Source organism: Aspergillus lucknowensis (assembly GCF_044049455.1).
Source record: "Aspergillus lucknowensis strain CBS 449.75 chromosome Unknown BJX67scaffold_10, whole genome shotgun sequence".
Classification (NCBI taxonomy): Eukaryota; Fungi; Ascomycota; class Eurotiomycetes; order Eurotiales; family Aspergillaceae; genus Aspergillus; species Aspergillus lucknowensis.
Genome location: NW_027263554.1, coordinates 457,732 through 470,308, shown reverse-complemented (window position 1 = coordinate 470,308; position 12,577 = coordinate 457,732). Strand labels below are relative to the sequence as shown.

Here is a 12,577-nt window from a genome sequence, read left to right as displayed (position 1 = left end):
GCTGCCACACCAAGAGACTTTCAACTTTGGAAGGCTCCTCCCCGCGAGAGTGGATCAACCCCGGACCCAACCACCGCGACCCTTTCAGCTCCCAAATCGAGCACTTCAATTGCCGACCCACCTGCCGCAGCGTTCAACTTGGACGAGGACCAGCTGAAACTGGTGGCAACAGTCCCAAACATCTGGATCCGATTGTCCCACTGGTTGATGCGATGCTTTAGTTGCTTGATTGCGTATTGGTGCACGGTGTGCTCTAATCGTTCTCTGTAGACTACAATTTGCGGCAGCTGAGCTCGCTCATATTCGCCCGCTAAGGGATGAATCAACACGGCCGACAGTTGCAGAAGGAAAATAGAAATATAGTAGGGAAATGGGTGTCCGCCCTGCGCTTGATCTCGTGGGTGTCAGATCGTTCATCGGAGTCAGTGGATTCCGAGCGGGTAGCCGAATCTTCGGGATCTCGAGCTTTGGAACTTTCAAGCCGGGGTCGGGTTGTGGCAGCCACGAGACAGATACGATACTCTGGGTAGGATGGATAAGGCTATTGCAACGTCTTGGACGAAGGCTTTACTTCGGTCAGTCTTGTTTTTTTTACCTAGAGCTTGCTCTGCCCAACCATCATACCGCGCTGTTTGTCGACACAGACTTGGAAGGAAGGCATCTCACCGAGTCAAAAGGGAAGTCGACCGATGCCAGTGCATCCATTCATCCTTCTGCGTACTACCACGAACTTGTACGGAGAGCAGCCCATGAGGAATGTAACAAGGCACTGCAACATGCAAACCCTGCAATTCATCCCTAAGCCGGAAATCGGAATTCCGAGCTTAACGAAAAATTTTCACCAGCTTGCAGGTGATGGGGAGACGAAGCTAAGCCACTGGGTGGGATGGCACTCCATAGTGCGAGAATGTCAGCACCTTAACCATGCCTCGAGGTGCCCTTTACGTGGACTGGTGTGACGAACGGGCGCAGGGTGAAAATTTTTTTTTCTCATTCCCATGTGTATGGGTGGGTGATTGGTGGGCCTGGGGAGGATGTCAAAGCGACCTCGGAAGCCCCGGGCCACAGTGGAGAATGGGGGTGGAGCATACTCGATTCATCGGTTCATCGATGACTTCTCGGTCGCGATCAATCTGACCATTCATCGAGGCATATCAGAGTAATGAATTAATGAGTGACGCACACGAAGATATTCTTGCCGAATATCCTGATTTCTAATATGCTGCGCTGTTCGTATCCGAAGAACGTAGAAGCGTCCACGTCGTTTGTGAGGCAGTGTAAAAAATACCGTACTGGCGAAACAAGGAAAACTCGGAGACACCCGGTCCGCGCGCCAGTTCGCTCCTTGCGATCGGCCACTCCGCAAGGGCCTCAGGCTAGCATCCTAATAAGGGCTAGCGTGTTTCTGGAAACCTTCTAATTTTGGCTTCGGCCGTTTTCTTCCTTGCGAGATGGGGAATTGAAGACGGTCGGTGCGCTGCAAATCCTGCTCGTGCATGGGACTAGTGCTGGAAAGGGTCAAGGACGAAAAAAGGGTTCTGGGTTGCAGAAGGATGCGCGGACGAAGGAGAAAATTTCTTCTTCGTCCCTTCTAGAACTTACGAGGTGTTACTTGCGAGTAAGGGGAGGATTCCTCTGCGACTTGCTCCCGGGCAATGCCGGGGGTGCATCGTGACCATGATCATGCGATTGTGACAGCGACAGAGTTTTCACCGGTGCATATCCTTGCGAAGGATCTGGCACGGGGATTGTCGGGTTCAAATCAGTGTCTCCAGATTGCGATTCTAATCTTGGGCTCACACGGCAGATTATTGACTTGTACAGCGGCTGCAGCCAACGGCCCAGCTGTGTGCGACATGATAAGGTGGGTTGCGCAATCGGATGGAGGAAGCGATACAATCGACAGGGTGTATGTATCCGAACCTGATAGCTGTCGCTTGATAAATTGCTTGATAAGATGATAGTATCGTTGATATCGTTGATACCGATGATATCGATGCATTGAGAGAAGGTGAGTTAATCTGGGTCGTCGGGCCGGCAGGTCAGAACCAGAGCAAGGAGTTTCGGAACACGGCACGCCACGGCAGCACCAGATGGATGAGATTGCCGTCGGATTCGTGGAATATCCCCGACTTGAAGGATGACCACCTCCTGCCATCGCATATTTCTTGTTGAATTGCTGCTGCATGTCAACGCCCGACTGAGGTGTCCGACATTCCCGTCGCAGAAAGAGATAACAATTTACCCGGCCATCGGTGTCAAGCACGCTGTTCCCAAAGGACCCCCGGTTCGTTCTAACGACCTGTGTAACTCCTTGTGATAGGAGGATGTATGAAAATTGTACAGCATGTCTCAGTTGCGACCGTTGAGACGCGCATCCACTCCCAAAATAGACTGACCGTCTGTCTCCCCACCCGGGCCTCCTCCCCAAAACCAACCTCAAGAAACAAACCCAATAACCCTCCCTCTTCTAACCGAGCTGCAGAATCAGACACATCAACTGACCTCTGACCTGTCTCCCTCCGGGAGCCGCAGATCAATCCGTCGACTTCTTGACTCGTCCAGAACCGCCAATCTTGCTATCCTCGCGCAGCCGACACTGTCCTCTGAGTATGGGAGTTGTGGTCGGGACTCGCTACGAGCTTCCTATCATTCCCATCATTCCCATCGCACAGCCCACGTTCATGCACCCGCCGTTCGAGACCGGTTCTTTTTCTTGAATTCTCTTGCGCGTTCTGTCTGGGCTTTTCGTGGTCTGGAACGCTCGAAGTCTCGAATTTTTTCTGTCTTTTTTTTTTTTTTTTTTTTTTTTTTTTGTCACTTGTTTTATCTTGGCCTCGGACGTGATTTTCCCTATCTCAAGGTGCAAATGTATTGGTTATTGTTAGATTTAGTCTTCGTTGGGTTTCAAATCTAAACTAAACTGTCTCGCGGAAGCTCTCAGGCACTCCAAGTTCAACTCAGTTTAAGCCCATGTCTACGACTCTGAGATAAACTCAGGCATTCTCCGAACCAAACCCTAGCTATGAAGTATATCCAGGGAAATGTATAACATTCAACATTCGAAATGCAATCGCTTTTTCTCGAGTAAATGGAAAGTATAAGTAAAAAAAGTGATCTTAGGTGCCTAATCATGGGGCTTCGAGAACGGCCGCCTGGAGCCTCCAGTTAGTATGCTATAACGTGACTCAAATCTGTATGATGAAGGAAGCATACCCTTGCGCTTTCGTAGAGAGGGGAAATCCCAGTCCAGTATTTAAACTGTAAACTTCAGTCAGGCCACCTGTCGTGAACCCAGATAAGGGAGGAAAAGGGTGGGTATGAATTCGACTGACCTGATACCAGCCTTGCCCAACAAGAACCTCGAGACCCGGAATAGTTTTCCATCCGGAATCTGACGCGAGCCGCATCAGCGCGGTTACCTGCGGCTTGTACGCCATCTCGAGGAGGACCCGTGGCGCGTGTTCGACGGACTTGACCGCGTCCCCGTCCGCTTCTTGCGCGCGCTCGAACATGTGACAGAGTGTTTCTCGCATGGCTGGGTCGATGGGCTGATCGGCGGGGATGGTTCCTATTGCGACGTGCGGAATTGCCTCCAGGCTTTCGGTGCCGTCGACGATCCGGATGTTGTAGCTACTGGGGAACGTCGAGACCATGCTTTCTAGCTTCGCGGGTGATCGACCTACAATGTAGATCGGGCAGTAGCCCATGCTGTGGAGGGCATAGATCGCGGCCCGCGCGGTGCCGCCGCCACCAACGACGAGTGCGCTCTCTTTTCCGCTGGGTCCGTACACTCCCGCGTTGCGGAGGGAGAGGATCATTCCCTGCCAATCGGTGTTGCGGCCAACCAAGCGCGCTGGCTTGCCTTTGCCGGCTGGGACAGGGATGATCGTATTGACGGCGCCGATGATTTCGGCTTCCGCCGCGACTTCATCAAGCAGCGGCATGATGTCGAGCTTTAGGGGTATTGTTACCGACGCACCTCCGAAATCTGGAGATCGAATAAATTCCTGAACGTCTTGGGCGTTGGCGGTCTCGAGGCGAGTATACTCATGAGGAAGGCCGACTTGCGAGAAGAGAGTATTGTGCAGGGCAGGGGAGCGGGATGCCGAGATTGGACTCCCAAAGAGAGCAAACTTCTTACTCTTGATTTCTCCCATAAGGGACAGCCCCTTGCGGATCTCGGTTGCGGAAAGTTGACCCGGAGCAGCCTTGAACGGGAGGCTGGGATGGGAAACGGGGGTCATAAAACCGTTCAGGATACGACTCAGCTGCCCCTGATCACCCATATTGATTGCGATCAAAGGGACATCATGAGCTTCCGCCGCCCAGTTCTTGAACTTCCGGAGGGCCGTATTGTCATCGAGAGTCTGAGCGACTCCTACGAGCTTGATGATATCACCGTACTCAAGTGCTCTGTTGTAGAACTTAATCCATGACATATTCGCCCAGGAGAGCTCGCCTTTAGGATCGTGGTGTGATGCGATGATCTTGGAATATCTCTTCATTTCCGTAACTGCTCGCAGCATGTCATCTGGGAATGCGATCTCGAGATCCACGAATTCGACACCTGACCTGAATGCAAGGCGGTATAGCTCCATGGCAGCGTCGTGAGCATCATCAGGGAAACGGCCGCCTTGGCTCTTGGTACGGATGGTGAATATCACGGGAAGTGAGATGCGGCTACGCAGGAATGACAGTTGCTCCGTAACGTAGTCCACTGAAGGAATATCGCCATCTGAGGCAGGGTCATTGAGCAGATCGACTCGCAACTCCACAGCGTCAGATCCCACGCATACCTCTTCGAGGATGTCACCAGCCTCCCGGAGATCCGGTAGCGTCAAGGACACGAAGAAGGAGTGTTCCTTCTCCTTGATGATGGAGAGATTGTCGACCTGGCCGGTCACAACGTGTAAGAACCGATTGAAACTCTCGGATGCTCGAGCCAGTCCGCCGTGGCTGGCTTGCTGGCTGTAGTATTGGATATTACTACATTCCTGAAACCAGGGTTTCCGTCGCAGCCACACCCCCATCATATCTTCAACATATGCGGGGCGGGTCTTATCAATCGAGAGGAAATCCATGACCTTTCTGATGTCGCGCATAAGGAGGAGGACGTTCCCCTTGTTCTTGTGGTAGTCCACGAGCAACTTTCGGGCCTCAGGCATCTCTACTACACCACCACCACAGGCGAAGACATAGCCTCTTGGACGTTCCTTCAATGAACGTTGTAGGACTGCCAGCTCTGCGTCCCTGAATCCTTGCCACCCGCGGGTCTTGATAATGTCTGGAATAGTAATTCCCTCCGTCATCTCGAGCTCTGTATCTAAGTCGACAAAGGTTCGGTTGAGCGCCTTGGAAACCCAGTTCCCAGCTGTTGACTTTCCGGCACCACGCATTCCAATGATGTAAATTGAAGCATTAGCCTTGTCGGCGCGGCTGACAGCCGGAGATTCCTCCTCTTCCAACTCTCTTCCCTCAAGCTTCACACTGTACAACTGCCGAAGAGAATCCCACCACCCAGGCCATGTCTTTCCGACACATTCCTTCTCGAGAATAAGAGTAGGCTGAGGAGTCACAAGGGACAGGACACTGAAGCTGAAAGCAACTCTATGGTCATCGTAGCAGAAGATACCACCAGCGGGCTGGCGCAGAGTTTTGCGGTCGATACCGTCGATCTCGAGACCGTCATCGTGCTCCCGACAAACCACACCGAACTTAGCAAGCTCATCTTTCATTGCCTTGATTCGGTTGCACTCCTTTACGCGCTGGTTGGCGATACCATAGATTCGGGTTGTGTGGTTTGTACCCTCCCCACTAGCGACAGCTGCCAGAACAGAAGCCGTGAGGAAGGCATCTGTCATGGGTTCCATGTCCACATTTGGAAGCGGCCGCAAGACACCATCAGATGGCCCGGTCACAGTGGTGGAAGTTTCCGTCTGCTCGACGGTGCAGCCCATGGGTCGCAAGACCTCGACGGCGAAACGGGAATCACCTTGGAGGGAAGCCGATCCGATGTTGGGGACTGTGCAGGTTGTGGAGGTGATTGCTGCGATCGCGAGAGGATAGGTGGCGGAGCTGGCGTCGCTTTCAATTACGTATTCCGCAGGGTTCACATAGCGGCCCTGGGGAATATGGTAGGTGTGTTCTTCGGTGGAGGACTTTTGTACGTCAATACCAAAGGAACGCATCATCGCCGTCGTCATATCGATGTAGGGCTGGGAGATTGGTTTCCCGCCGACTAGCCTTAAAGTCACAGGCTCCTTGGCGTATGGCGCACACATGAGTAACGAGGACACATACTGAGATGACACGTTGGCGGCGAGGTTAATATTTCCACCGGCAAATCCGCCTGAAGCAGCGATCTTGAGCGGGAGGCTGCCGGTCTTCTCCACATATTCGATGGAAGCCCCGTTGGCTGTCAATGCATCCACTAGGTCACCAATCGGCCGTTGCTTCATACGATTGTTTCCGGTTAGGACACTGGAATCGACAGTACTTGTATTGGCAAGAGTGGCGACTGTTGTGAGGAATCTGGAGGCCGTACCCGCATTTCCGAGGTACAGTGGTGACGGATGAGCACGTAGATTTCCGCCCTTCCCGTTCACAACAAGGCCTTCGCCCTCATCTTCCCAGGTGAAAGTGGCAGCTCCCAGCCTTTCCAAGGCATTTAGCATGACTTCGGTATCATCAGAATGCAGCAGATTCTTGATTCGGCAGGTACCTGAGCCGAGAGCTGCGAGGACTAAGGCCCGGTTGGAGATACTCTTGGAACCCGGAGGAGTACAGGCGACGTTCAAAGACTGCGCAACACCTGGATGAACTTCGACACTCGGAGCAAGGACGACCCGGATTTCCTCGTTGGCGACAACGCTGGCGCGAGGTTCATAGGTGCGACCAATGGCGGAGAGAAGAACAATTTTCTTCTTCGGGCCATCGTTTTTCTTGTCCAAGGCCATATTGAACAACAGCTGGTCGACGGAACAATGCTTCCCGGCCGTGAGCTTGCGGATTCGGGAGTCTTTGAGCGATGTAGGCAAACCGTACGCGGCAATGCACTTGGTAATGCGCGAAACTGCGACGCCCTTCAGAATGCCGAGATGGCGAGCCAGCTCGGCCTCTTTCACCATGCCAATTGCAACGCACTCTCCGTGGAGGATTTGGGGTGTTAAGATCGCTTCGATGGCATGACCGATAGAGTGGCCCCAGTTCAAGAGGTTCCGGAGACCGCCCTCGCGCTCGTCTGCCGAGACGACATACGCCTTGTGCCGCGCAGACGCCAAAATCCGTGCCTTGAGAATATCTTCAATACCCTCGAAGCGATGTTGTCCTGGCTTGATATCTTGACGGACAGCTTTCAGTATTGTCTCCGCGTGCTCCTCTAGGGCTGTGAATTCCTCTTCGCTGGAGATCGCAGCCGTCTTGATGACCTCTGCCATGCCATTGATGAATTCTCGCACTGGTAATGTCTCGAGGAATTCGAGGTCAATGTAGATCTTTGTCGGTTGCCAAATTGCGCCAATCAAATTCTTTCCAAGTGGAGTGTCAATCGCAGTTTTCCCGCCGATTGACGAGTCGACCATGGCAAGGAGAGTAGTGGGAACCTGAACATAGCGAACGCCGCGCATGTAAGTCGCAGCGACAAACCCGGTCAAATCTCCGATAACCCCTCCACCCAGAGCAATGACGACGGTATCCCGACCGCATGGAGGGCTTTGACTTAGCATCCAATCCTCAATGTCAGCTTTCGTCTGTCGAGACTTAGAAACCTCTCCTGGAGGAGCGTTGTAGGTGAGGAGGCGCGGCGACGGGGAGACGGCAGCGGTAGCATCTTCGAAAGACTTCTGGAACTGGGGTGTATAAATTGATCCAATATTCGTGTCGGTGACCAGTACATAGGTCGTGGAGGGACAGTCGCTGATCAGGTTCTTGGCTACGTAGTTTCGCCAGAGTCCGAAATCAGCGATGATACTCTCACGACCTAGAATACTGATCTTTGTAGGTTCGGCCATCATCACGGGGTGGGCAGCACAAACAAGGAAGAGAGATGAGAGTCGTACGAAGGCGCAGAAAGATCGGTGTCTCTTAGTTCATGTTCACCGATGCCAGATTTGCGACAGGGCTCCCCAAGCAACCTCTCGATTGTTCGACTGCAACGGCTTGACGGGAGGGTAGAGGCAGGCAACCTAAATCAACCAGCGCAATAAGTACTGGATCACTTTCGAATCGGGGACAGCAAAGCCCAAGTACCCTACTTGGGCCTGGGGTATATTCGCGCAATGGGCGGTGCGGCTTCGGAGACGACTTGGTGGGGGACGGATGGCGTGAACCAAGACTGACCTTCTTCAAAAGAGCGAAATGGCGGGAGGAGCGAGGGCAAAAGAAGGCTTGGATAGGCCTAGACGACGAATTGAGTCTGGAGAGTGGCAGACTCGAAGGTTGCTGAAAGAGCAGGCAAGCGAGAAATGAGTTTCGCTTGACTCATTCAAAATTCCTCCCTTTGGGGATTTTCTCCCCGCAGCTCCGATGTCGTCGCTCGGCAGTGCTCCCAGTGCCACCTGCGGCTGGACGGTGGGCATGACTGACCTGAATTCATTGATTGGCGATCTAATCCAAGAATCTAGTGCCTTGAGGCGTCTCTTCTTATTCTCCTTATACTGTAATCTACATGGGATATTGGTTATACCTGCAATTCGTCCCTCCAATTGAACGCCGTCCTCCTTGCCGACTTCCAAGCATGAGCATGGGAAACGTAAAAAGCCAACGCCAATGGTTCACAGCATGTCAAATATTTTCAAATCCACACTTTATTGCTTCTTCATGGTGGGAAACCGTCCTCCGGCCCGTTTCAATAACGGCCGTACCCACCCTTATTTCTGGAGGAATGGCTGTCTCGGCCTCGTTGTCCCCCGCGATGGTACCCTCCGCCCCGGCGCTCTTGCGATCCATAGCCTGAGGATCTTCCGTTGTAGTGATCAGGTGGGCCGTTGTTGTAGTGTACCGGGGGCCCCCGGCTGTAAAAGTCGACGTGACCGTAGCTCGATTCCTGATAATCACGCTGCTGTCCATGACCTGAGGAATATGACCCATACTGCTGAGAGCTGTATGAAAGAGACATTCCGCCCCTTGGGGGAGGTGGCGCCCCCCTGGAGAAGCTCGCGGAGCCAGATGGCGGGGGAATCCAGCCAGGCGGCGTCCCTAGTGGAGCGCCTGGGTTTGCTGGCGGCAAGAACTTGGGATCGAGGTGTGCCGCAAAAGGATTTGGTCGATCGCTGGCATAATTCATGCGTCCCCCGCGATGCCCACCGCGAAGAGGTGCCCCGCCATAGGAGCGCCCGGAATTTTGGGCCCTAGATTTGGTGGCTTGGATGTCGGCATTATCCAAAGCTGGCGGAGAAAATTTCACTCCCCGGAGAAGCATTGACTTATGAACATGGGAAGATTTGGGAATCTCGTAATTGACACTAGAAGACAAAACAAGATCAGTCAGACGACGACAACAGTAATTATTAGAGGGGAAGCCTTACGTCAATGAGCGGTCGTCCTCCAGGGTTGGCATACCGTACTTCTCCAGAGATGAGACAAGAGAGCTGTGGGGGATGTATGCCTCATTTCGCTCGACTTTACCGGCCAATCCCTCGCTCACACGCATGTTGAGCTTATACTTCGGAGCGCCTTGCTTTTTAGAGTAGAAATTCGCTACTAGATCTTGGTAAAGCGGATGGCTCTCTGACAGTAACAGAACCTCTTTACCTACGGCATTGCGAGACCTTTCCTCTTCAGACAGAAGAGGGTATTTCTTTTCCATGGCTGCCAACAGTCGCTTTTCGTCAATGAAAGGTAGCAAGACCACTCCCTGCCAGGCGAACTTCTTGCCATTCAGGTCGACTGCAAAATCTTCCGGATAGAAATCGATGATCTCGCTATTAGGTTCGCTCATGAGGCTGTGGAATACCTTTGGTATAGCGTGGTTGGAAGAAGCCGGAAGAACGCCCATAAGTTGTTCGAAGGGTTTAAATGGTGTGCCCTTTTCGAATGATAGTTCGATATCGCCAATATCCACAAAATCTGCTGCAAAAGGTGCATAATGGTAAGGATAATACCAGGTCCAGGACGGGCAACCTTGGAAATAGTACAATAATACCCAAGCGAGGCCTTCAGCATACGCTCTTGCGACTTTGTGGCGAAATTCCTTATTCTGGGGATCAACGCCGAATTTCTGTTCGTAGTACCGGTCCGCGTATCCTTCTTCCCAAAGCCGGACGGTGTCGGGGGGCATCTCATCGTCTTTCGCCGGTTCTGATTTGCTTGGTGTTTCGGTGCCGCTCCCTTCGATTTCCGCCTCACCTGCCTTCCTTTTGCCAAGGACTGATTGTGAAGCATCAGAAGGTTGAGCATCAGACGTCTCCGACGTTGGCTCTCCATCCTGGGGGTCACCCTCCTGGGCCCCGCCAAGCAGCTTGCTCTTTAGAATAGCCGCGGCGCTTTTGTTGGCCATATTGGCCCGGTAGACCGCACCGCGATTGACCACCATACTGTGGGTTAGTTCTCTGGTCTGCCGAGCCAGTTCACCCCGGCCGGGGGTGATTAATTCCAACTGACTTGGAGCCGCGGCAGCGCCTCCAGGGGCGCGGGATTTTTGGGTTGTCGGCGATCCAGCCGGCTCATAAGAAGGAGAGCTCCGTCGTCGTTTTCTGGCACGGTCCTCATTTCTTGCCTTCTCTTCTTGCTTGCGTCTCTTTTCGTTCGCGAGTTTCCTCTCCTCCGCCTGTCTACGACGGCGGAAGATTGCATCTTCTTGTTTTGCGAGACCTTGAAGGATGAGCTGCGCTCTCTTGAAATCTACACGCCCATCTTGTGTCAGATATCCACCCATGAGTGGAATGTTATCGCGCCAAATCGCGATCAGCGTGTCGATGCCATCCTCACGAATGTCCAAAGACGGCAAATGCGGAAGGAAATCGTTTCCGACGAAGAAACACATGAATACCCAGTCATCCAGTGCCCTCTCAAGATCAAACGGAAACGGCTGGTGAGGAACGGAGAGCTCTGCGGCAAGATATTCCCTAAGGATGGAGACATGGAGCCAGATGAATGGTTTGAGAGTGGCGCCCTTCCCTTTCTCGTCGAACTCTCCGTTCTTCTGCTTCGGTTGGCCCCTGCATTCTTCAGCCTTGTGGCCGGTTTGACCACATGTGTGGCATGTCCGTGGTTTGGATTCCTGAAAGAACACGTCTTCTCGCAGAACTCTGAAATGGGGCTCGTGGGTAGCTAACCCTAACATGATCAAGTCCGCATCCTGGTAAAAAAAAAGATACTTGGTTAGCTTCGGGTGGAATCTTTCTTCAAAATAGGAGCAGCATACCAATCCGTAGATGACGTGGCGAGTGTTAGGGTCATGTTCAGGAGAAGCCCGCTGTGATCGAATGAATTCCATGATCTTATGTTCACCCTCTCCGGGGACTGTTGCATCAGAGATGATGATTTTCATCTGGAAAATTTAGTCTCACGCAGAAACATTCAATGATAGGCGACAAACCTTCTCCCAAGCAGGGTCAGTGTTGAGCTTGTACGCAATCCAGTACCGTAATGAAGCTGCAAGGATATCCATGAACGGCGTTCCGGGTGTAATCACGTTGCTGTCCCAAGTCTTCTCAATGACTTCTTCTTGGAGTCCTTGGTCCTTGTCGCCGTTCTGCTTCGCGAGCATTTTCTGGAATTCCTGCTTCTTCTCGTCTGCCTCCCTTGCTTCTTGGGCGGACCGAAACCGGCGTGCTCGTTGTTGGTTCATCTTTGCCCGAGGGGCGACACCATCTACAGGAGATGAATGGGTTAGCCACGAGTCTCTAGAGAAGGTAAAAGATTATCCACGCCAGACGTACCAACGGCAATCATCAAAAGCTTCCGGGGGCGGACCATATTCACGACACGATCAGTGTACTTGAAGATCTCGACCATCATTTCCTGCTCGTTCGACGGTGGGGGCTTGCCCTCTGGATGCGTACATGGATGGACGATGCCGTTCATATCCAGATATAGGTTATCCATCTCTTCGCCATTTGGATTCGGACGCGTGCAATCGACTGGGACCTCTTCTCCGTTGATCTCGTAGGGAAATTCCTCGATTACCGGAGAGATAATCTTTGGGTACTTCTTGGAGAGCCATCTGAAGAGCGCTGGAACACCCATGGTGGCGAGAAATCAGATTCAGGAAGGTATACGACAAAACAGTAAAGCGCAAAAAAGAATATCTAATTCTTTTTGACCTTAGTAAGGTAGAGTAAAGAATTTAAGCATGACCCGCGAAATGCTCCATCAGCGACTTCAATCTTGAAGACCAGCTACTCGTCTCGGAACACACTTGTGCACGAAATAAAATCGATTCGAGTAAAAGGAAAGCCCTGGCTCGGAGAGGTGCTGCATCCAGATTAAAAGAGAGGCAGCCGTTGGGTCCGTCAAAGAGAAACTAGAGGAACAATGAAGTCTCTGCGAATGCGACGGTTCGAATTGCGGCTGTTTCGGCGCTTCCCTTGTCGCGGTTCCGGCAGCTTGGCAGCCACTTGGCGGTGGACTGGCT

At 52.5% G+C, this 12,577-nt stretch overlaps 2 protein-coding genes across 2 annotated transcripts; both read right to left on the bottom strand.

The window, feature by feature from the left end:
• Positions 1-3,042: 3,042 nt before the first annotated feature.
• Positions 3,043-8,103, bottom strand: BJX67DRAFT_26708 (pentafunctional protein ARO1). The gene is made up of 2 exons (XM_071026451.1): positions 3,336-8,103; positions 3,043-3,261 (listed from the first exon to the last, which is right to left on the bottom strand). The coding sequence occupies exons 1-2, from the start codon at positions 8,013-8,015 to the stop codon at positions 3,169-3,171; spliced, it is 4,773 nt and encodes a 1,590-aa protein (XP_070888319.1). The 5' UTR covers positions 8,016-8,103; the 3' UTR covers positions 3,043-3,168.
• Positions 8,104-8,586: 483 nt separating this feature from the next.
• Positions 8,587-12,491, bottom strand: rat1 (5'->3' exoribonculease Dhp1). Its single transcript, XM_071028629.1, has 5 exons — positions 11,883-12,491; positions 11,540-11,814; positions 11,366-11,491; positions 9,528-11,299; positions 8,587-9,464 (listed from the first exon to the last, which is right to left on the bottom strand). The coding sequence occupies exons 1-5, from the start codon at positions 12,187-12,189 to the stop codon at positions 8,849-8,851; spliced, it is 3,096 nt and encodes a 1,031-aa protein (XP_070888318.1). The 5' UTR covers positions 12,190-12,491; the 3' UTR covers positions 8,587-8,848.
• Positions 12,492-12,577: the final 86 nt, after the last annotated feature.